This window comes from Apiospora aurea (assembly GCF_038362705.1).
Source record: "Apiospora aurea strain CBS 24483 chromosome Unknown utg000003l_segment0_segment0, whole genome shotgun sequence".
Taxonomy (NCBI): Eukaryota; Fungi; Ascomycota; class Sordariomycetes; order Amphisphaeriales; family Apiosporaceae; genus Apiospora; species Apiospora aurea.
Genome location: NW_027117390.1, coordinates 2441681 through 2464398, shown reverse-complemented (window position 1 = coordinate 2464398; position 22718 = coordinate 2441681). Strand labels below are relative to the sequence as shown.

The window sequence follows — 22718 nt, the reverse complement described above, 5'->3', positions numbered from 1 at the left end:
TTGCTCGGAAGAGTAGGGAGGGCGGCAATCAACCTCACCACCTGAAGACCATTACGCCCCTCGCAGCTGCGCCGTACTCGGGTGCGACTTCGGACTGTTTCCATCAAACAGACAGTTGCAGTGCACTCCTCATCTGCAGCTGCGAGGGCCTGGTCTGTGGTTGGCCCCGATAGCGTAGTGTTCGGCGATCCTCCGGGGCTATACATATAGATACGTAAGGTCCATTGCAGGAATATTGATGCATCGGCATCCTCATGTGTACATGTGATATGTAGGAGCCCATGGAAAAGAACCAATTTAGTGTGGAACCTGTCAAGAGTCGGAACGGCGGCCGACGCTGTGCATGATCTCCTCGGCCGGATGAACGAGCTTGCTGGGGGGTGTTCATGTTGAGTGTCATTTAGAGCAGGCCGCTTTGACCCCTTCTCCTTGGTTGAGAAACAGGTAAGGTAAGTACATAAGCTTATTGTACCCGACTGCCCGCTGCCGAACAAGGCAGTCGGGACTCAAAACACTGCTTCTCTCCTCTCGTTAGAGCGGCACCCCCAAGGTGGTGTGATTCAATCTGTCTATTGAGTCCACTTAACCCAGCTGATCTCACTGTAAGACGCCCGATGGAGGAACAATTGCATTTCGGCATAAATAATGATATTGATTAGGGACATAGGGGGTTTAGGCCCGGCGCTTGCCTTGCGACATACGGCATGGGCATCTCGACGTCACGTCGAGAAGTTCGCAAACCATTCACCCTTGCCCCTCATAGGCATTGAGAGTACCCTGCATCTCGGTCAGTATCATTTCGGCATGAGGTGTAGCAGCTACAGTTTCCTGCTCTTCTTGGAGCTGAACTTACAGTCGTTAGACACGGTGCACTTGAACGGGTTCGCGCACTGCCGAAGACGTGTCAGTAATCGTCAACACCTGAAACTCGCCTCTGTCCAACTCCTCAGCCAATGTAGGTAGATTGACAAGTACTTACCACAGTAGGTCCGGTGTACCCAGTCCCCCCACATTGACCATACTGAGTCTGCTGCGAGTCGGGGGCCGTCGTCGTGGTAGTCGCAGGAGGGGCCTGAGCCGTAGTCGTCGTAGGCGGGGGCGAGTCGTCATCGCCACCGCCACTGCCGCCGCCATTGCCTGAGCCTGAGCCTGCCGTGAAGAGCTCGACGCTATCGAAGATCTACATTTGGCGCGAACAGTGTCAATTCTCCACTTGACTACATCTAGCTTGTGAAGAGCTCGACGGAATCAAAGATCTGTTCGACGCAACCCCAACGTATTAATGGAGACACGTCAAAGAAAAGGCGACCCCAATCGGCCTCAGGGAGAAGGAGAGAGAGAGGGGGTAGGATGAGCTCAGAGCAACTTACGAAGTTGGGGGACAGGAATGTAGCACCACTGCTTCCAGACACAGCATTGATGACGACGGTGTTGGTCCCGGCCACAAGGGTGCCGGCGGGAATGCTGAAGTCATAGACCTCGTTGTTGCCATGGTAGGCGCCGCGAGTGACGCCACGGCTGTCGATCTTGGGCGGCAACGCGGGCGTCGCGGGGCTGAAGTTGTTGATCTTGACGCCCGGGCGCGCGCCGGCAAACGACAGCGTCGTGGCGATGCGCAGGGTCGCGGTGCCGGCGGGCGCGGCGTCGAGGTTGAACTTGATGGTGGCCGGGTCGTTGACGCTCTTGAACAACGCCATGGGGAACTGGCCGACGGTCGAGGATCCCACCGTGTACGTCACGGGCTTCCACGCCGTCATGCGCGAGTCCGAGGGGTGCATGCGCTGCTGCTTGTCGGCGTTGAGGAAGCCCGTGGGCTGGCCGTCGAGGTCGCCGATGCTCCAGAGGGCGTTTCGCTTGGGGAGCGTACTGGCAATGTCCTGCTTCTTGGTCTGCCCGGCGGCGACGGTGACGCTGGCGCTGGCTACCTTGAATTCCGTCTGGTACAGGACCATGGTGTAGGTGCCCGGCTTCATGGCAGGCGAGGTGAAAGCACCGTTCGACCCAGCCTTGGTCCAGTACTGAGCGGCACCATTGTACCAGTGGATGACGGTCTCAAAGTTGCTGGCGACGCCAGAGGCGGTACCCGAGACGTAACCACGGCCGCTCTTGGGAACATAGCCTTGGACGCTGAGCTGGCCCCAGAAGGAGTCGTCGAATCCCTTGCCAGTGGGAATACCGGAGCGAGAAAAAGTCATCATGTAAGGTCCATGCAGGACGTTGGTGCGCCAAGCCTCGGTCTGGACGTGGCCGCTGTTCATGTAGTTGTAGAGGTTGGTCGCAGCTCCGGCGTTGTTGGACTCGATGTCCCGGAAGAAGGGGCCGCCCGACGAAGACTCTTGTTGCGGGGTCATTATGCAGACATGCTTCAGGTCCGAGCCGCCAAAGACACACTGGGCGTCCTTGTCGATGAAGCGGGTGCTGGAGTAGAACTTGGATCGAGTTTGCCCATTGACAACAAAGACGTCGGAGCCCTCCACGGTGGAGGAACTGCCGGACGTAGTAGACACAGCCCCGTAGGGATGCTCGTTAGGCAACTCGCTCGATTTGAGTCTCGCGATGAATCGCAGTTCGCCGATGGAAGGTTCGGCAGAGATGTAGGTGGCCATATGGATGGTGCTGTCTCCGGACCTGACCACCAGGTAGTGGGTCAAGGTCGATGTCTGGCAGGTGATCTTAACATATTGGTTGTTGACAGTGGTGGCACTGACAGTAGCAGATCCGAGACCTGAAGAGATATGACTGCCTTGCTTATCCTGCAGTTCGACGCCGCGGAATCTGATGGACGTAATGTCGCAGCTTTTGCCGTTGACGGTGAAGATGAGGGGATTATCGGAGCCCGCATCCACAACATAGTTATCGCCGGATTTCGTGAATCCGAAGGCGGCGAAAGCAGTGGAGGCGAAGGCGAAGGCCGCCAGGAGAGGCGCTTGGACAAGCATGATCACAACAACACTGCTGCGAGGGTTCCCGAAAATGAGCGTGGGGAATTGGTGAGCCAGAACGAGGTCATCATGTTCTTACTTGCTTTGCACGCTTCTGTCGACTTATAAAAGAACTCGATGCCGATGCGCTGCACCCTGTCCCACAATCTCCGAATCGCAGGCGCATGGCCCCAGACCTGCCAAATTCGGCCGTGATGCAGGGGAGCAGGTGCCGGTGTGTGTTAATTAAAGGATGCTGCAATGATTGGCGGAATCAGGGCACGTTGGTGGAGAGAGCACGGGCTGTGCTGTACCCCTAGGCTGGTAAGCATATGGCCAATTTGCCAAAAGAGGAAACGGGAGGACAGTCCAAATCGGCCGGTTCGCCATCTCCAGCACACGATCATCTAGTGTGCGTTGCATTGCAGCAAATCCGGCCTTGGTCGAGATGCGATGATTGATGGGAATTGACAAAAAGACGCCGTTGAATACCGCGTGGGTGGACGAGTAGCCAAACCGAGATGCGAGCCGGGTTCGGATGCAGCACGTCCCCCGCGTTGAACAGCACACTCTTCTGCCCGTTGCCTGTTCTGGGAGGTGCCGGGATGGCCTGATTGAACCATGCCACCGTTGTTTCGTCCGGAGCACATTCCACCGGGGCTAACAGTGGGCAAAACGCGACCGAACCACACAACAACAAGCGCCAACATGATGCTCTCGTTCGTTCATCATCCGCAAAGATCTGTGCCCTCATGCAAAATCATTGACTCCTGACATGATAAGAGTACCATGGACTGTCTGCTCCCATCGTGGGTTCACGGGTTTCCAGGTTGCGAGAGCGGGTTCAGATTCGGGGGACAAGTAAGTAGGTAGGTATCAATTGTGAATGCTAGTACTGCAATTGGTTTATCCTTCGGTCTCCTCGGGTTTCTTGATGCTGACCTGGTACTTCTCGGCCCATTCGGTGAATTCATCCTTTTGGCCAGCCCAAGACTTCATCAGCATTTCGGACGCGGCAAAGGCGTCGAAGAAACAGGCATCCATGGCATCGTCAATTGGGCCAGGCTCCAGCTCGTAGAATGCGCAGGCCAGCTCATTGAAGCGGTTGGGAAGTCCTCGGAGTATCGGGAACACCTCATCTAGACGGCGTACGATCGGGCTGCCTGGCTCAGCCGGCAGTGATGGCAGGGTCTTGAGCCTTCGTTTGATGACCGCAGAGTACAACAAAGTGGTAAGCCGGAGCCTCTTCAGGCATGAATCCAGACGCTCGCCCAACTTATCCGGATCATCACGCGGAATATGTCTTGTGTTCATGAGGTCGTCCAGGGCATCCTGAGTTTCCTGTACCGATAGGCTGGTGGCATCGAGCTGGTGCGCGACGTACTCAACCTCGTCCTCCTCCTCGTCCTCGGCTTCTTCGCCCTCCTCCTTCCACTCCTTAAGCTCGTCGAGTACATCCTTCAACGTGTCCCTGTACTGCTCCACCTTCTTTACTAGCAGGCCTGCGATGCCAAGCTTTTTCAGCAATATCACATCGTCGCATGCGGCCCAAATGACACCGGTGACAGTCATGCTGCCCATACCACCGGAGATGCCATTCTTTTTCTCTGCCGGCAGCACCTTGCCGTTTAGCGGTATCGCTTCAACCAGAGTCTTCAGCTCTTTCAGTACCCGGTAGCACCTCCAGGCCAGATCTTGTCGCGCAACCGTCGTGTACCTGTCGATGTCGCACGCCTGGACGGCAGACGCAATGCCCGGGATGGGGCCGGCGACGAGCTCCTTGAGGACTTTGGCAATAGCGGACGGCGTAAAGGGTTCGTTGATGATCAGCAAGGAGATCTTGGTGCTGTGGGCTCTGATGAGGCTGGCCGAGTCGTGGGCGAGCGACAGAGCGTCGATGGTCTGCGACTGCGGGGTGGATGACGATGATGGCGGGGTAGTTGCTGAAGAAGTTTTGTCGGTCGCGGCCGCGTGCAAGACGGGCTCGAACTGGGAGATGAGGGCGCTTGTCGTCTGTACGAGCTTGGTGAGGCCGTCGCTCGAGCCCGCGGGCGCATTTGCGGTCGCCATCTTCTGGGGAGTTTGCCGGAGAGGTAGGGTCGTCCAGCTTTTTTTTGCAGGCCCGATGCAATGTTCGTGTTGTCGCGAATTTGGAGATGGCTTGGGCTGCTGTGATTTTTTATTTCAGGCCCCACGTACCCCACCTAACTCTTCAACTACCTAAGTCAGATACCCTGAAACTGATCTTGATCAGCTTCACAAATTCCCCGATTCAGACCCAACTAGGTGCGGATAATTATTGGTGTTATTTCTTGATGTTTGAAGCTTGACTAAGCAAGTAGGTTCTCTTCCCATCCCTGGGGTCATTGGCGACCCATGCTTCAATCGCAGCAACTGCTGCCGGACGCTGCTCTATCAAGCTGCTCGCTCTGTCTTCTTGCGGCACTGGCTGACCCGAGAGTCTCGATTGCCACCAACAGAATAGCAGATCAAATACGGCACCAGACCTTCCAAGTATGTAGTAATACGACCTGGTGTTTCGTTGCCAACAAACTAAGTCAACGACACACGAAATAGCTCAATGGCGCGGAGAAGGCACATTGCTGATACCAATAAACCAACAGCTTGGTAGGTCATTCAAGCAGTTATTGCTCTTCGGATGTACACATAGGAATAATAGATGATATATAAAGGTGTCACTAGCTATGCAGTAAGCAACGAAATCCGCAGAGCTACTCGTTGATTCTTGCCCATTTCATCCTTTGATTACTGACTATTCCCGAATCTCACGAGTTTGGCGAGTCTCCATCGGTCATGTGCTGACAAGTCCTATCTCTCCTTCCTCGCTTACGCCACCTGGAGTACTCCTGTTTTAGGCGAGTGCGAGGTAAGTGCTGGCGAGATCATCCCCGTCGGCTTCGAGTCTTGGTACGCGGCCTGGATCTGGCGCGCGGAAGCGGTTATCGCGCACGCCCCGCAGCTCAAGAACCTCATGTCGGTCCGCGACGACAACTCCCTCGGGGGCACACATACCCTACACGTGCGCGGCCAGCATCTCCTTACATGGCAACTAAAAAGACCCGCGCATCACACCCATGGGCGGCGGTAAACCGAATGCTTTGCCAAGGTCGGCGTCATGTTGCCGGCCCGCAGCCAAAGGTATTTTTTGCAAGTCAATGGGCTCAAGGTGCCGTTGGCCTACTTCCTCGCCGCCGCCGCCGACACTGCGGACGATGGTAGAAGACCTACCATCATACTGTCCAACGGTTTCGACGGCAGCATGGGAAAGATGTATCTATCCTCTTCCCCCTTCGCAGTCCTGGAGAGCGATCATAAAGCCATGGCGTTCGAAGGGCCAGCCAGCTAACCGTTACTATTTCGAGAGTCATACGTAGTTGGGATGTGTAACTCATGTGAATGTTCTGTAATGAGTATCTATAGAGAACACCCGGTTCCACTCGACATTGAATACATGCAGAAAATGTCCTCTCACTTGCCTTCCCTGCGCAAGGTTCCCATCAACTTAGCCAATGCCACATTCCACATGAGCGTTTTGTTTCCCAATTTTCTACCGACCACCACATCATTGTTTCTCAATCTCGAAACTTCCTCCCTGTCGGAGGCGATTTGGACGAAATGGATTTTTTAATCACTGGTAATGTACCAATGCCCTGTCCCGGCCTACCCAGCGAACCTGCCACGGTGGTATTTGACGACGACGGAGATCTCGTGCTCAACGTTGGGAGTACGAAGTGTGTACGATACCCGTTCGGTGATGCCCAAGTCACCCACTCCCACAATGTCGCCTCTGCCTTTCGAGTCTGTTCCCGCTCCATGGCCCGCGCCTCTCCTGTCTGGAAAAGAATGCTGTTCGGTGGCTTCGCCGAGTCCAAGCCCCCGTCAGGCGATTGGGTTGTCAATTTGCCGGATGACTTGCCTCAGAGCATGTCGACGCTGCTGGGTATAGTACATGCCAAGTTTGACGACGTACCACAAACCATCGGTGTGCAAGAGCTGTTCGACATTGCTGTCCTCGCCGACAAGTACGATTTGACACATCTCCTGAAGCCATGGGCCCGACTCTGGCTTGATCAAGTCTGGGAAAATGGTAGCAAGCAGTACTTGTCAGCCATCCTGCAGTTATGGATCACATGGGTCCTGGGCGACCAAAGCCGTTTCGTCGCATTTGCACATTATCTGGCACTCAATATGCAGAGCGAATACCCGTTCAAGCTTTCTCTGTTCACCCCTCCAGATGTCGCTGGTAAGTTTCCGCCGACCTGTGATGGGATCAAGTACCTATTATTGACCTCTTCTTCTCAGACCGAATAATCAAAATACACCATGTTACTATTGCCAAGCTGCTCAGGCCCTGGGAGGAGGTTATTTTTCAATTATCAGGCGAGGATCCATACGCAGCAAGCAATGGACGACGCCGCGGTCGCTGCAGCCTGTCAGATAATGATAAGGCCTCGGAATGCAATATGCTGCTGTTGAGATACCTTAAGCGTTCCTTCCGTAAGGCACATCTCTATCCGGAATTCGCAAGAAGCATCATGCTCGGCAAGACAGTGTGTACAGTGGCACAGAATTTAAAGTCCATCATCATCCAGACGCCCGTCCTGGATAGTGACCATGAAGGCTGTCACAGACTCATGAAAGAAGCTGGTAGTGAAATCGATCAGATCGTCGGAAATGTGAAGTTCACACTCACAGAGGCAGAGCTCACGCATTTTCGGGCACAGGGCTTGAAGACTGGGTTGGGCCAAAAATAGCTGGCGTCAAGGAGCCGGAGTTGTTGGCCATCACAACCGCGTCAGATGTCTTGTTCATGGAGATCATATACGGCATTGACAGTCTCTGGAACGAAGGAAAACATCTCTGATAGACTGTTGGATGTTTCTAAAGAACCAGCCGTTGTGGAATGAGGTTACTGGAGCGTGAAGGCATCGAACCTGTCATTTTTGAGCTGCAGCAGACCTTGGATGGCGGCGTGGGGTTTCCAGGGCGCATTCTAGGAAGATACGACATAGCTAGCTAGTGGATATGAACGACACGAATAGACCGTTGAAGCGCACATGCACATGTAGATAAAAGAGCGACATTTTTGGCTAGGATGCCCAATGGTACGTGAAATGTAACGTCGCGTAATTAGGCCCCAAATTCGGCACATCTCGGTCTTAATCCATTATGGCACGCGTCATGAGTACTTTGTGGTCTACTATACTAACCAGACAAGCTGTCTTCATGCTCTGTAGGTATGCGGCTCCTCAACACTACCACATTCGAGCTACATCATGGGGACCAGCACTCCATTAGACAGCAAGGCTGTGCAATCCTCTCCCACCGATGGTAGGGCAAGAGGTCACGTTCGAGGAGATTGGGGAACAGGCCCCCTAGCTGAGAACTGGCGGCGAGGATGTCATGAAGGTGCCGCAACTACAAAAGGCCAGTGGCGCGTGCAAAATTGCCCGCAAGCAGGGTCTGTAATGGTCGTGGATTGACACGTGCTGTGTCGACAAAGCCAACACAGTCGAGGAGACCACATCGGTCAATCCGATGTTCAAGTGGACCGCAACGGCAGGGTCTGCATTACGTACCTCCAAGCCGTAAAGGCAGGACCGGAACCATTGTCGGAGGAAAACCAAAGCAAGGCTGTCAAGAGAATCGGGCCCCCTGATGTGTTTAAAAGAATGGACGATCCAGCAAATACCTCGGCTTCGTTCTCTCGCAGATGGACGCAGAAGAATTAATTGCGCCTTGCGAGGTGTAGTTCTACGACACGGACTGAGAACTGTTGGGCACAGGGGCCGATGGAGCCGATGTCGTTGCGGCCGTAACGAGCATTGCTGCAGAGTAAATGACGGGTCAAAGGCACATGAGCGGTGCCTGTATTGCGGCAAAATTGAGTTGGATGGCAAACCGAACTACGACGCGGGAAGAGGGCGTATAGCGAGCTTGGTATTTTCGATTCGATCAATATTTGGTAAGGAAAAGCCAACTCGGTGTTCTCATGATCATGACACCCAGGGAAAGCCTCTGTGTGTGAGACTATTGTTTAAAAGTCTCAAGAAAGCATTGCTAATGTTGAGATCCTGAAGGTGCCACAGTAAGACGAGGAAAGAGCGCGAGCCTTTATGCGCTTGCAGCAGGCTTTATTGCCACAACTGACGAGAGCCCCTTCGCATGGATCATGCGCCATGCCAACTCGGGTGTCATCGCCCAGGTGGTTCAGTAACGGGAGTGACTTGACCACCATGCCTGGGCCGTGCACCACGCGCCCGCCCGAGCTGCGGGGAGCGCCTGAAGGGTTGGCAGATAATTCTTTCGATCTGTCATGTCCCCAAATATCTGGAAGCGGGGAGACTTGGAATCCGTGTTGACGAGAAGGGTGAGATGTACTGAGTTGGCTATCTCAGTATTACTACACGAGGGGTCTCGAAGCAACTCAGATTGCGCTATAGCCTGGAGCTGTCTGATTCAAGGCTGCTCAGGATCTTCATTGTAATCGTCTTCTCAAGCTAATTCTAGAATCGTCGAGTGTTTCTCTCATCAACCGTGGCTCGAACAAAGCAGGAGGCCTGATTCAAATGTAAGTTCATTCTGGCAAATTGTCTTATCAGATGAACGACGCACAGGATAGAGAAAGACTATAATTGAAATTGTATGTACTACAGCCAATAACGCTTTGTCGAACCTGCCTAGAATTCTCTGTTACTATCCTAGAATTGGTAAATAGTGTTGCCTTTGGGTTCTCGTTTCAAAAGGAACTTGATAGCTACAAGCGGAGTTTGGTATAGACAATTAATTTCTCCCCAGACGAGTAAGCATATATTCGATGACAACTAAACCTCAGACCTCTATGCCCAGGTTTCCATGCAAACAAACTGCATCATGGGCATTATATTTAAGGACCTGTTATTGACCGCATGGGAATCAACTTTAAAGCTACGCAATACCACTTTGGCAGTCAGACTTCTCAGGTTTATCCAGTGCCGCATACCTTACTTACACCACAGCACTTACACGATGGGTTCGACACCACGTCCCTGCCCATTCCTACCCAAAGGCCACGATATCACGACCATCGATGGAGATGGAGACCTCCTACTCAAAGTCGGCACTACCAAATGTTCCGCCAAGCTTCATAGTCCCGATTTCGACCAATGTGACCACCTACACGATGTGGCCCAAACCTTCCGGGTCTGCTCGCGGGCTATGGCCCGCGCTTCGCCGGTTTGGAAGAGAATGCTATTCGGCGGCTTCGCCGAGTCCAAGCCGCCCAAAGAGGGTGGTGATTGGACAGTTACGTTACCTGATGATTCGCCTGAACCCATGTTGACGGTGCTTGGGATGGTGCATGCGAGGTTTGATCTCATACCACAATTTAAATATGGGCTTTACCTGCACGATGTTTACGATATTACAATTGTTACCGACAAGTACGACACGACACACCTCGTGAGACCGTGGGCGCTCGCGTGGCTTGACACTGCCAGGAGAGACATGAGAAATGACTTCCAGTCGCATCTGAAACTTTTGTGGGTTTCATGGGTACTGGGTAGCCAGAAACTCTTCGTGGAAGCAGGGGGACTTTTAGCACGCTACATGCGGTCTGGATATTCGTTCAAATCTGACTTGATCCCCCCTGGTGTCACCGGTCAGTTCAAACAAGATTTAATATCTATAATGACCACTACTACAGAACGTGACACCAATTGCATTCTAACATTGGCTTCTAGAAACGATTAAACAGCGTCGTCAGGAAATAATCGATTCGCTCCTGCAACCCTTCGAGAATGTCATCCTGGAGATGTCAGGCGCGATTCCGGCCTGGACAAACAGTAGAAGAGGCAAAGGTTTCTGCGGCCACCCAAATCATCGCACGGATCACTGCAATATGCTAATGCTGGGGTACTTCATACGTGCCCTTCGCACTGACGGTCTTCTCCCGGCTTCAGAAACAGGGGTTACTTTCAAGAAAACAGCGAACCAAGTGGAAACAAGCCTGTTACATATTGCGCAACATGTCCCTATTTTAAACGATGCTCATAGGTTCTGCGGGAGAGGGTATGGCGGCGACAGTTTTGTTAAGAAGATTACAGACATCAACTCCCGTTTGGTGTTTGCTCCCACCGCGGCCCAGGTAGCGTACTTCAAGGAACAGGCATCGAAGACCGGACTGGCCTGAGAATTGGTCGGTTGTGGGTCACACGGAGCCCGTCACCGCCCAACGTCAGGGACGAAAAGACAACATGGCCGAGGGAAGGAAGTACTAGTGTGCTCCCCTAGGGGCAGCCTCAGTCACTATACACATCACAACACATCACAAGAGCAATGATATAGATAGCAGATGATTGGGCGATATGTCCGCCGAAGGCTTCATTATTCCTACCCCATACCCCTTAATTACTCCGATGCCCATTTTAGATTGTGCCCCTTAATAATACCGTTCCTTCCCCGTCTCGTCCAGCCTCCGCGTCGCCTGCGCCCCATCATCCAACACCAACTACACCCGATCCATCTCATCCGCGCGCGCCCTCACAATCTTCTTCCAAGTCTGCGCCGACGTGACGCCCGCCCCGGCATCCGCCAGGTCCCCGCCCGGCGCCGGCGTCTTGAGCGCGAGCATCATCAGGTCCTGCAAGTCGGACCACGCCGCGACGCTCAGCACGCGGATCCGGTCCCCGCGGCTGCCCCGCATGCGGCAGAGCTCGAGCACGTGGCCCACGCTAATGGCGGCCGCGTACAGGAGCACGGTGCCCAGATAAATGCTGATGATGGCCTGAGCAAAGTGCAGCGTCTTGCGCTGCTGCCCCGTGCCATACCCGTACCGCTGCGCCTCGAGCGCAATGGGCAGTGAGCCCTCGTCGAGCGCCCGGTCGAACGCCTCGAGCGTGGTGTTGAGGGCCTGCCCGCCCTCGTGGTCCCAGACGTGGGTCACGTTGTGGACGGTGATGTTGTTGACGCTCCAGATGGGGTGGTGCTGGTAGTCGAGGTTGGCGTACGACAGGCTCGTCTCGTTGCGGCTCAGCTTGACGACGGTCCGCCACGTCGTCGAGGTGCGCGCCAGGGCCTCGGTCAGGTACATGCCGAAGACTTTCGCCAGGAACAGCGCGGCCGCCGTGTCGTTGCCCTCGTGCGCCGCCATGGTCGTGTACTGCTTGTGGTCGCCCTGCTGCGTGGTGTCGGTGCTGAAGTGCCCCGTGAGGGCATCGAGGGCGGTCCACTCGGCGTCCGTGGTGTTGACGAGCGTCGGGTTCAGCAGGCGCAGCCAGGCGTCGTCGAAGCGTACGACGCGGCTCGCGGCCGGGTGCTCGCGGAAGACGGCCTGCATGCTCTGGTCCGAGCCGGCCGTCGACACGAGCTCGTCGTTGGCCGTTTGGTCGAAGGTGAAGTTGGCCGGGATCCAGCTCGCCACCATGCTGCACATGTAGACTTTGGTGCCCTGGCGGCCGACGACGGCGTCGGGGATCTGGCCCGTCAGGTAGACGAGGGAGGTGCCATCGTAGTCGACGAAGTAGTGGCTAAGATCGCTGTCCAGGTTGGTGCTGTTAGAGAAGAAGGACGCGTTCGGGCTGAAGCTGTAGGGGCTCTCTTGGAGACTTTGGCAGTCCTCGTCACCCATGCAGTTGAGATCATCGGTCGGGAAGTAGACCGTTTCGCTGGCCATGAATATCAATTTGTCGTATAGCTTTCATTGTGGCTGCACCAGCGGCTGGAATAGCTGTGCCGAAAGGGGTGTCTTCGGGTCGTCCGCTCCTTTAGTAGATAACTTGTCTCGAGGATTCCCAGACACCTCGCCTACGTTAGTATTGCCAATGTAGTTCTTCATCAGCCCGATACTTTGCAAGAGAAATTCCGAGGGGGTGGTGCTGAGAACCACGGAGGGCTTTTCGGCGGCCTGGGTCGGTCTCAGCTGGCGACCGATGTCGGATGTGGTGGACTGGAACGTGGGAGAGCTGTTCAGATCGGTGGCTGCCCAATCTCTCACCCAGTCGTTGATCTCTCTAAACCCTCGTGCTGGGCAGGCTGACATGTAGATCCCGTAGCCTTCTGTACACACCCCGGTCTGCTCGTCGTCCTCGTCGGCATGCATAGTAGGACGCCAAGCTAGGTCTCGGGAGATTCGATAGAGGATGGGAGACTTCAAGTTGCTGAAGGCCGTTCCGGGCGCGTAGTCGAACCAGCCGAGAGCCAGGACCAGGAGTACAGCAGACACCGGTCCCACAAGGGTGGACATGATCGTGGCGAAGACCAGAAAACCGCAGAGAAGGACCTCCCAAGACCTCGACTTTTCCATGCCTTGGCGCCAAAAAGGAGGAGCTCGTGAGATAGGCCGGGTCTCCGACGCGGTAGCCGCCGGTCAAGAACCCGAGCCGGATACCGTCCCCGACGAGGCGGCGCCGGAACATCGCCAGAGCCATGGCTGACAGGGAGAATATAATCATGATCTCGTGCACCTTGGCCGCGAGCTGGAGCAGGTTGGAGACGATGTCGTGGGTAAGCTATTGCCCGAACACGACCGGGCCGTTTTCGGGGCACCAGAACACACGGGAGGAGCCCAGCCAGCCGATCCCGACGGTCGACCCTATAGCCAGCAAGTGCACCGGCCAGCTTTGGAAGAACCGCAGCCAGCTTGTCTCGAGCACCTTCTTCGGGATGTCCATCGGAACTTGGAAGTTGGCTTCCGGTTTCTGGAAATCCTGGCCATAAGTAGAGGCATATTCGGAGTCTTGGTAGGAAAACGAGGAGCCTTGGTGATTCAGCAGCGGCCTAGCGGAGCGTGGGTCGTCCTCCTTCACCTGGGAGACCCGATGGTACGGAGAAGATTTATAATTCGCGTAGGATGGATCGGGCTGGGACAGTGGGCTCGGGGCGCTGGACAAGTCGCCGAGTGGTGAGTAGATCTCTGATGACGCAAGACGTTGCCGCATTTCAATGTCGTGTTGTTGCGCCATCGTGCCTTGCTTCGGCGGTAGGCTGGCCGAGTAAGAATAAGGTCAATTGATACGGCTGTATCCGAGTGATTGTCAAATTCGAATGGGCTGAACATGTCAAAAGGATGCCAGCTCCTTTAAGTGTCCGCAGCCCGATGACATTCTGGGTTGTGATCTAGGTCGCGAGGCTCCAGACCCCTGTTCGTAGCCAAGCCCGAGCTGAATATTCTATAGTAAGGTCGATATGCAACCCCCCGGTTGTTCACCCCTGTTCAATACTAGCTAGGGTGACATGGTGCACATTGGTAAGTCGCAAGGCTTTGGGGGCCGGAATACCAACTGCTACTGAGCAGGAATTTTGCTATTCAGCCAAAGCCGGCTGTCGAGGGCGACTGCATATTTTCCTGCAGGGGTCTCGCTAGGTCTTACATGTTTCAGGCGGGTTCCTCTGATAACGGGAATTTGATATCCACAAGAGCTCTGCCTCAAAATCTCCCAATGCCATTGTCCCGTGTAGCTGTATTTCAATGATCGCCACACCCATCTGCCCCGGCTGCTGGCCGGGCCACCAATAGCTACTTACCGAGTTTCGCAAGCCAGCATTGTGATAAAGCGAACGACAACCCCCACTCTGTCCACAAAACCCGAGTATCCCAAAATGGAAACTGACTCAGCCCTACCACCTACCCCCACACCAGGTACTCCCATGCCTATACCTGTCTACTGTTATATCTCAGAGATTTCGGTGTATCTGCCGTGTTTGCCGCACGTTTGGAACTTTCCGACAACGGGAACTCCTCTTGTGTGTGTTAAGCGGCCATACTAGCGTCTGACAACAGGTTGTCTTGCGGCGCAGTCAGCACAGCAGGTAAGCACTAACCTGCCCTAATCTTGCAGCCCTGAACCTGTTCCTCCCACGTGGTTGTCATTTCCTTGCCGTGCGTGCAATGCCTATAGTTCAATAACCACACAGCTCAGTAAAACCTGTCCGATAAGTAGATGGGGATAGTGCTGCTTTCTTTTGCAAAAGCGCGATGCCGGAGCACATTGGAAATACAAAACCGGACCATCCCCCGACACGAGAGCGGCTCAAGCCCGATTGCTGGCTTGCGGGAATATAAACTAAACATAACATGTTTAAACCCCACAAGATACTCAGGAACGCAGTTGGACAGCATCCTTCCACAATCCCGCCCATCTAGGTCCATTGTAGCTCTTCCCGCTTTAGGGACTCCAACCTCTCGGGAAACGGGTTATCCACGAGGAACATCAAATATCTTGGAGATCTGACGCTGGATATTGCACGTGACGGTGTATGAGACCCCCGCCCTGCGTATCGACCGCGACATACACCCCCGGCGTGTCCACGTCGTCGTCGTAGTCGACCGGCGGCCGGCTAATGACGTGCGCGGTGAGCGGCCACTCGACCTTTGAGGCGACCCGGAACCGCGACACGCCGCATGCCTCGAGGGCGTCCGGGAGGTAGTGGAGCAGCTGACCCCGAGCGTCCCTGTCGTCCGTGGCGTTCATGGGCACGATATTGCATGCACCGGACTCTGCAGTCACGAGGTGCTATTGCCTGGTCGAGTCGCGGAGATACACGTAGAAGCTGCCGCCGGTGTTGGGTTTGCACCCGTCGCCCGATCTGGCCTGCTTCAGCACGCCGGCGTAAACGGTATGTTTGAGGTAGTTGCTCTTGATGTTCGCGGCCCGCTCTGAGACCTTCTCTGGTTCGCTTTCCGTGGCCGCGGGGGAGTCGGGTGTGGCTCGGTCACAGTCCGAGCACAATCTGTTTGCAGAGCGGATGAGGTCGTCTTTTGTTAAGGCGGCAACCCCAAGCACCTTGATTAAGGCGTCGTCAAACCCGCGGCCACCACACGAGGTCCCTGGTCTTAGGTTCGGGCAGCGCGCCATAGCCGTTGGACTACGGGTTGCCAGTAATGTTGTCCTTGTTCCCAGAGCTGAGCACTCCCGGGCGGTCCGGGCTTTGACCGGAACCAAACCCGTCTACATTGCTGAAACCAGAGGCTGAGTTGATGGGCTGGTAGTGTCCTCGGTCTATGGGGTCACCGGGATGCGTGTTCGCAGCCGCCGCGTGGATTTTCACGCCAAAATTCAACATGTGACGTCGGGGGTCTGAACGGCGTCAGTACACACAGTACTGGTCTGCGTGACATAAACTGTTATCGTGGGACGAGCAGCGGGCTCGGTGATACAATCCGAGGTGACGATATTTTGTGGAAAGCCGATGGCCGGGTCTACCCAAAACGACACCAACAGAAAGACAATCCGAAGCCGTGTTAGATACATCGCTTGGGTCTGCAGGTGTTGCAAGACAGGATGACTTGATTGCGGCGAAGCTAGTCAGGGGCAATTGTCAAGGCGGAGACTTTGCTTCAAGAACGCAAATGGAATGTCTGTGACTTATATAATGCATTTACGCCCTCGAGGGCATTCTAATTGAATGGCTGGTTCATGTGAAAACTCAACACCGTAGCCCCTGCCTTCCTGGCCCTCCAGGGCCGGAGTGTAGTGTTCCTGCCCCCTCTTTCCCCCGGAGCCCCGCCATCGCGGTTCAGGGTTCTGGAGTTGTGTCAGTAACGGACGTTAGATTCTTGAGTCGACACACACACGCGGTTGAATCTGCTTGGCGCAGTAACTCGGGTTGAGAAGAACTGCTCTGGAATGTGTCGCACCACACATCAGCGTGCCCGGCCACAATTTATGCAATGGAATGTAAAACAATTGCCACAACGTGCATTGGGTACCATATTTGCAGCCAACCACCATTGGCGTGTTGGTAACTTTCCCATTCCATCATAATCCTGGACCCAGTCTTCACGCTACGCATTGAACTGGATCTAATTACTGACTGTTAGGAGTGATCGGAATTAAGGTATCCCATAGCGGCCCAATTACAGACAACACCCAAAGTAATTGGAAGCGTATATATCTAACCAGAATGACTAAAGTGCCTGTGTTGCTATCCGAACATGACATCACCGCATAACCTGCGTGGGTCGGACTTACAGCACTGTAGCGGGATTCCAGTCAATTCCGGGTTCTCCCCGGACCACTTCGCAACCACCCGCCGGGTCATATACTTCCAATCAGATTACCAGGTTCGTAAAGTGAGCAAAAGTGAGAAAAAGCCAAACTTGCCCCGGCCTGTGGCCAGATGTTACTGGCAGTCCGATCTCGGGCCTTCAACCTCAAGGCTACGGGTGAGTCCTCGGAATAGGAAAATAAGTGTTCGGAGCTTAATCCGGTTGACGTGCTGGTGCTTAGCTGTTCCTCAAACCAATCTTCGTGTGTTTCTACCCATCAACAAGTTCATTAACTTCAACAATTCTTGCCCATTATCCCACATGTGAGAGCACCGGCGTGACCGCGGAGATATAAGCCGACCACCCCTGCAACGGGCCGTCTATTTAAAAGTAGAATTATAAATTTATAGAAAAACAATTAAATTATTTTTAATAAGTTATAATAAACTTTAATATAAAAAAAGAAACTTATAGTTTATATTTTTAAAAATAATATTTCTTAATATTTAATAATGATAATTTATAATAAAGTTTACTATAAAAACGTTATATATATAAACTTTTATAGTATAATAAACTAAATAAAATAATAATTTTATAATTTTAAATTAAAGTAATCCACGGTTTAATTAAACACACGGGTTAATTAAATATTATTATTATTATTAATAGTACGCCGTATGCCGAAGGCCTTCGGTACATCTACCTAGTTCCTCGTGTAATAAACCGTGCCGAAGCTGGACTAAAAATACACGCTGCTAATATCGTAAAATCTACTTTACGTGCTCGACGTTACCATATTGGTTTTTACCCACCAGCCTAGTAACCCTTGCTTTAGGGCCTGAAGAGAGATTATTTAGGTTCAGGTGGTCCCCTAATCTCTATTGTTAATTTATATAGCGGCAGTCGACCGGTCCGTAAAAGCCACTTTACGATAACCTTCGCCGTATTTTTTTTGTAGTAAGCGCCGCTAGATCGCGACGAGTTCGTAGCGGACTAAGTACTAGCTGTTTTGTTAGCTGCTCTTGTTTTCCCTCGAAGTTTTTGTAGTATAGAATTAAGTGTTCGGCTATCTCCCGTCCTTTACCGTAGTTACATAGCGGCGTCGGGACGCCTGGAACCCGATAGGTAAACAAGAACGATTTAAGCCCTATTCTTCCAGTGCGTGTTTATATTAGGACCGATGTTTCGTGCTTAAGCATATCGTCGTAACGACGGCACGCTCCCTAGTTTAACGGCGACTTTGCAGCTAGTTCGCGGCGGCCTCGCGTCGGAGTAACGGCATAGAACTATCTTTGTTCCTATTTTTCTTTGAGCGCTTATTCGACCGTTTAACCATTTAGCCATTGTTTAGCTAACGTTAGTTAAGCGTCGCTTAGCTATAGAGTCGTGGGGGCTTCGCTAGTGGCCCCTTAGGGTCTCTTTTATCTCTTTCTCCTTGCGCTACGTTCTTTATTAATGATCTCTGCCGCTTTTATATAGGCGCCGCGTAAAAGTTATAGCTTTCCGGTAGTTTCCGTGCGTATTTTAAAGCTAGCTGCCCTCGCATTTAGATAGAGGTCGAGGGGGGAACTGCCGCTTTAGTCTCTAAGTAGTATTGGGGGGTCGCTTTTTAGCTTATTTAATTCGGTCCGTTTCGTATCGCTTAAATTACTAAAACTATCCGATCTTTTTAAAATTAATTAGGCATTATAGTTATAAAAGTATTACGCGTTAAAGTTTAATTATATTAAAATTAAATTAAAGTGCGTCGCTAAGTGATATGCGTCGCGTAGTGGTAAACCACGTTATACGTAATAGGATATATATATTAAAAGAAGTTAATGTAATACTTTTTAAGCGCCGGAGAGTTAAAAAGTCGCGAGTTTAGTTTAAAAAAGCCTTTATTATTAAGAAATTTTAATAATTATAGGATAAAAAAGTAAAAAAAAAGTGTTTAACGCCTAATAAAAATAAAAATAAAGGTTCGTTAAAACGGAGAGTAGCCGATAAAAAGCATTATAATATTTACGGCGAGATAGGTTATAATGCGCGAATATATAAAAAGGATATAAAATTAAGCGAAAAATCCAATAGCGAATAGTTTTAATTAATTTTAAGCGTTATAATTAAATTAATTTATATAAAAAAGTCGAGAAGTAAAAAAAAGTGCGTCGCTAAGTAATATACGTCGCGTAGTGGTAAACTACGTTAAATATTTTTATTTAAGTAAATATTTAAAAATAAAGCAATTTTTTATTTTTATATATAACTATATTTATAAGTAATAGCTATTAAAGATTATTAAACAAAAATTTAAAGATTAGTAGCTAATTTATTTATTTTTAAATTTATTTTTAAAAACATAGCAATTATGGTGTAACCCCCCGGTCCGTTGCAGGGGTGGCCCGTTGCAGGGGTGGCCGGCTTAGCTCGTGCGCTGAAGCTGCGGCGGCGACGTTAGTTTATACATGTAGTCCGGACTATCGCCGAGCTCGACGCGCAATAGACTTGGGTTACCAGGAGATGAATCAGGGCAAGCACGTTGAGCGGGATGTACCGGGCCAGATTTCCGGGCGAACAGGTTCCCGATGATTAGGTGATGTTCCAATCGAATAATCAGCCTCGAAAACGGATACGGCGGCGTTATTAATGGATCGGCAGCCCGGTTTCAAGTTAACGTGGCTATTTATGGGCCCCAAAATGATATCGGCGACTTACCCGACAACAGCCGGCTGGTGGTGGTGACTTTCCGGGTTCGTACTCCACATGGTACCGTTGCCAAGGTGTGCCGGGGGAGACATCCGGATGTTTTCAACTCGGCAATAATGATGTGTCCGAGGGCTCGCTAGGAACTCGTCTGGGAAACATCCGTCGACAGGCATGTGACATCGCGCCGGACCACCGGTACTGCAGCCAAGACCAGGTTGTCCTGGATCTGCACTTTCTCCGGGCTAAGGTTATCGAATTATCAGTGGGGGGTGTCAAGAAAGTGTTATCGTGTTGGGGACTTTGGTTGTTTCATCCCGTTTTCCTCCGCGGAGATGCACTGATACAAGCACCATGGTTCAGCGTTTTCAAAGTTCTCGCCGATGGACGGACCTATCTATCTAAATGCATCAAGACATCTGCGGTGCCGGATATAGTCAATGAGGGTCCGGAGAGTCGGTTGTGGCATATGTGGAACTACACCACCGAGTGGCATCAATGGACGAGCGGTATACCGCGAAGCAAGACTGAAGTTGCCTCCCCAAGGGTTGGCTCATTTTCTTTTGCTGGTGAAGGATATCGATAACCGGGACTGGCGCAACTTCCTGTCAAGTCCGAGCGGGTAAAATGCTGAACACCGAGTTGCGTCATTGCTGTCACACGTCAGATGCTGATGCACTGACGAGCTCGACCTTTTCCGCTTTTCCCCTCTGGTTCGGGTCGGGCCGAGCTTCAACGTTGCTTGAGCCCGCGCATTTGGACTGGGGCCAGGTAGCTACTTCGCTTGTCGTCACAAAATCCAAGAGGTATGTATTGTACAAAGTGAGTTACCTTCCCATGTATCATTGACTCCGAGCCTTCTCCGAGGATGTGTGATGACTACTGCATTATCAACCCGACATGAGGGGTGGTGGTGAAGATCACTCCAAGTGTATGAGGGTCCACGTGCGTACCGATACGTGATATTCCGTTAGTGAGAGGGCTGTTCCGGAGATATGATGAGTTTGGTTTGGTGTGGGGTGAGAGGGATGCGGCAGAATGTTGCTCCAGCCGCAGAACACGGAAGCAGGAATTGCTGTGTGGGGACATGGCATGCGTCGACTATCTATACTCCCTTTTACCAGGTGCATGGTGGTTTCCAACGCGATGGATTTCGAATTGGGGAACACCGAGAAAGGCTTATCAATGGTTCGCGGAAAGATACGGGACCATGTCCGCCAATGCCCAATCAGGTGACGTGAAGTCGGTGGCAGTGGGCTGATACGGAGGCGGGCGCATCGGACCACTAAGGGCCTGAGGGCCAACTAGCTACTGGTAGCACGAAGATATCGGACATATGTGAAGTTTTACTAAGCCAGTTGGTGTATGCAAGCGTAAGCAGAGTGAGTATCCTCAAAAGTGGCAACGCAGTTATGAAAAATAAATGTTATATCAATACCGGGCGCTGAGACTCTGACTCGCAAGTTGGCAGTGAAACTACAGTTCCGAAAGGTTCTCTAGAAGCACTCTGGATTCCCCAGAACCGTATCACCCTCATTACGCAACCAACGTTCGAGAAAGATGTTGGCGTCGCTTCAGGAAGAGTCCAAGCCGTGGATGGCCAGGGGCAATAATCGGACCAGAGACCGGGTCCGGGAAGCAATGGATGACACGTCAAAAGTCGTGGAGTGGTATCAGCCTACAGTCAAGTCGCTTCCTGCGAGCACGGTTGAATTCTTCGAGAATTATGTTGGGGTCAAAGGCGAGGATGTGATCAAGGAACACATATACACGATTAGGGATATGGCGTGGAAAGTGTGAGTGGTTTCAAAAGTCCTTTACATATTAAACTACTTCCAATACTAACACCCGAACTTGGGAGTAGGTAATATTTCGCAAGCAACCTGCTGACTACTTTCCCAATTACAGCCTCCCATACCCGTGCATCGGCCTCTTCCGCTTCCTCGACTTCAGCATCCACCTATCGCCGGACTACCCCCGCGTGGTCAAGCGGGTCCAGGAGGGCGCCACCCTGTTGGACCTGGGATGCTGCTTCGGACAAGATCTCCGGAAGCTGGCTTATGACGCGGGGCCAGGCGCCCCGACGCGGAACCTGATAGGCACGGACCTTGAGCCGGCGTTCCTACAGCTAGGGTACGAGCTGTTTGCCGACCGGGACCGCTTCGAGGCTACATTTGTCCCCGCAGACGTGTTCGCCGAGGACTTCCTCGCGGAGTACCGCGGGAAGGTTGACATTGTCTACTTGGGCAGCTTCCTGCACCTCTTTAGCGAGCCGCAGCAAAGGGTCGTCGTCCGGCAGTTGCGGCGGCTCCTCCGCCCACGCGCCGGGTCCATGGTCTTCGGTCGTAACCTCGGCGCGGGCAAGGGCGGGCCCTTCCGCATGGAGTCTATCGGCTGGGACCTGTACCGGCACGACCCCAATACCATTGCGGACCTCTTCCAGTCGTCCTACGACGAAGCGGAGACGATAGACCCTTACGCTAACGGTGGAGGTGAAGCCAAAGCTCAATGGGAAGTTACGAGCTCCCTCGGTCGCTATGGGTCCGCCAATTGGGATGATGATAGGCGTGGGTGGCAGGGGGACGAAACTAAGCAGATGATGTTCACTGCAATTAGACTATAGAGATGATATAAACCATGTTGTCGTGATGTATGATACACTGCAAGCTCAGATTCAAGTGTACAGCGGACTTGATACCGGTGAAATTAATGAATGCTCCACGTGGCACCATAAAGCCCTCGCCCTTATGCATGTTTCCGCTTGGATTTTACAGTGTGGTATCATAGCATTGGGGGATAATACCTCCTTTTTGAGTCGATATGTGTTGGGTTTGCTCGGTTTTGAGTCACTTGCTTCTACTGGCCTGCGCTGGTATGAGTCGAAAAGCAAAAGAACAAAAAAGAAAAGTCAATTCGCTGCATAGGGCAATGGTAGAGTGCGAGACGCCCCCACCCTCGATCGGAGCATCATGAGCAATCATAAACGGTACATCGAATTCTTCAACAGCTGCCTGTCACATCCTAAGCGAATATCTTATATTATTCAAAGTATAGGCGGTAATTGATGAAAAGCACCCCACTTTGGAATAAGGGGTAAGCAACCTTGGCTGCTGTCAGCTAGC

At 52.4% G+C, this 22718-nt stretch overlaps 10 protein-coding genes across 10 annotated transcripts; 4 read left to right on the top strand and 6 right to left on the bottom strand.

The window, feature by feature from the left end:
* Window positions 1-757: 757 nt before the first annotated feature.
* PG986_004631 (rhamnogalacturonase) lies at window positions 758-2939 on the bottom strand (the record flags this gene model as incomplete). Its single annotated transcript, XM_066840853.1, has 4 exons — window positions 758-777; window positions 854-890; window positions 980-1180; window positions 1371-2939. 4 exons carry the CDS (start codon window positions 2937-2939, stop codon window positions 758-760), a joined length of 1827 nt encoding a protein of 608 aa, XP_066703480.1.
* An 888-nt stretch (window positions 2940-3827) lies between these two features.
* On the bottom strand, window positions 3828-4991 carry PG986_004630 (uncharacterized protein; the record flags this gene model as incomplete). Its single annotated transcript, XM_066840852.1, has 1 exon — window positions 3828-4991. One exon carries the CDS (start codon window positions 4989-4991, stop codon window positions 3828-3830), a length of 1164 nt encoding a protein of 387 aa, XP_066703479.1.
* Window positions 4992-5626: 635 nt separating this feature from the next.
* On the top strand, window positions 5627-6030 carry PG986_004629 (uncharacterized protein; the record flags this gene model as incomplete). Its single annotated transcript, XM_066840851.1, has 2 exons — window positions 5627-5631; window positions 5715-6030. 2 exons carry the CDS (start codon window positions 5627-5629, stop codon window positions 6028-6030), a joined length of 321 nt encoding a protein of 106 aa, XP_066703478.1.
* A 557-nt stretch (window positions 6031-6587) lies between these two features.
* Window positions 6588-7696, top strand: PG986_004628 (uncharacterized protein; the record flags this gene model as incomplete). The annotated part of the gene is made up of 2 exons (XM_066840850.1): window positions 6588-7185; window positions 7245-7696. The coding sequence occupies 2 exons, from the start codon at window positions 6588-6590 to the stop codon at window positions 7694-7696; spliced, it is 1050 nt and encodes a 349-aa protein (XP_066703477.1).
* A 2254-nt stretch (window positions 7697-9950) lies between these two features.
* On the top strand, window positions 9951-10673 carry PG986_004627 (uncharacterized protein; the record flags this gene model as incomplete). Its single annotated transcript, XM_066840849.1, has 2 exons — window positions 9951-10581; window positions 10627-10673. 2 exons carry the CDS (start codon window positions 9951-9953, stop codon window positions 10671-10673), a joined length of 678 nt encoding a protein of 225 aa, XP_066703476.1.
* A 757-nt stretch (window positions 10674-11430) lies between these two features.
* Window positions 11431-13164, bottom strand: PG986_004626 (uncharacterized protein; the record flags this gene model as incomplete). The annotated part of the gene is made up of 2 exons (XM_066840848.1): window positions 11431-12615; window positions 12730-13164. The coding sequence occupies 2 exons, from the start codon at window positions 13162-13164 to the stop codon at window positions 11431-11433; spliced, it is 1620 nt and encodes a 539-aa protein (XP_066703475.1).
* Window positions 13165-13429: 265 nt separating this feature from the next.
* PG986_004625 (uncharacterized protein) lies at window positions 13430-13882 on the bottom strand (the record flags this gene model as incomplete). The annotated part of the gene is made up of 1 exon (XM_066840847.1): window positions 13430-13882. One exon carries the CDS (start codon window positions 13880-13882, stop codon window positions 13430-13432), a length of 453 nt encoding a protein of 150 aa, XP_066703474.1.
* A 1248-nt stretch (window positions 13883-15130) lies between these two features.
* Window positions 15131-15391, bottom strand: PG986_004624 (uncharacterized protein; the record flags this gene model as incomplete). The annotated part of the gene is made up of 1 exon (XM_066840846.1): window positions 15131-15391. One exon carries the CDS (start codon window positions 15389-15391, stop codon window positions 15131-15133), a length of 261 nt encoding a protein of 86 aa, XP_066703473.1.
* A 42-nt stretch (window positions 15392-15433) lies between these two features.
* On the bottom strand, window positions 15434-15775 carry PG986_004623 (uncharacterized protein; the record flags this gene model as incomplete). Its single annotated transcript, XM_066840845.1, has 1 exon — window positions 15434-15775. The coding sequence occupies one exon, from the start codon at window positions 15773-15775 to the stop codon at window positions 15434-15436; it is 342 nt and encodes a 113-aa protein (XP_066703472.1).
* A 5381-nt stretch (window positions 15776-21156) lies between these two features.
* Window positions 21157-22219, top strand: PG986_004622 (Methyltransferase; the record flags this gene model as incomplete). Its single annotated transcript, XM_066840844.1, has 2 exons — window positions 21157-21392; window positions 21505-22219. The coding sequence occupies 2 exons, from the start codon at window positions 21157-21159 to the stop codon at window positions 22217-22219; spliced, it is 951 nt and encodes a 316-aa protein (XP_066703471.1).
* Between the last annotated feature and the right edge of the window lie 499 nt (window positions 22220-22718).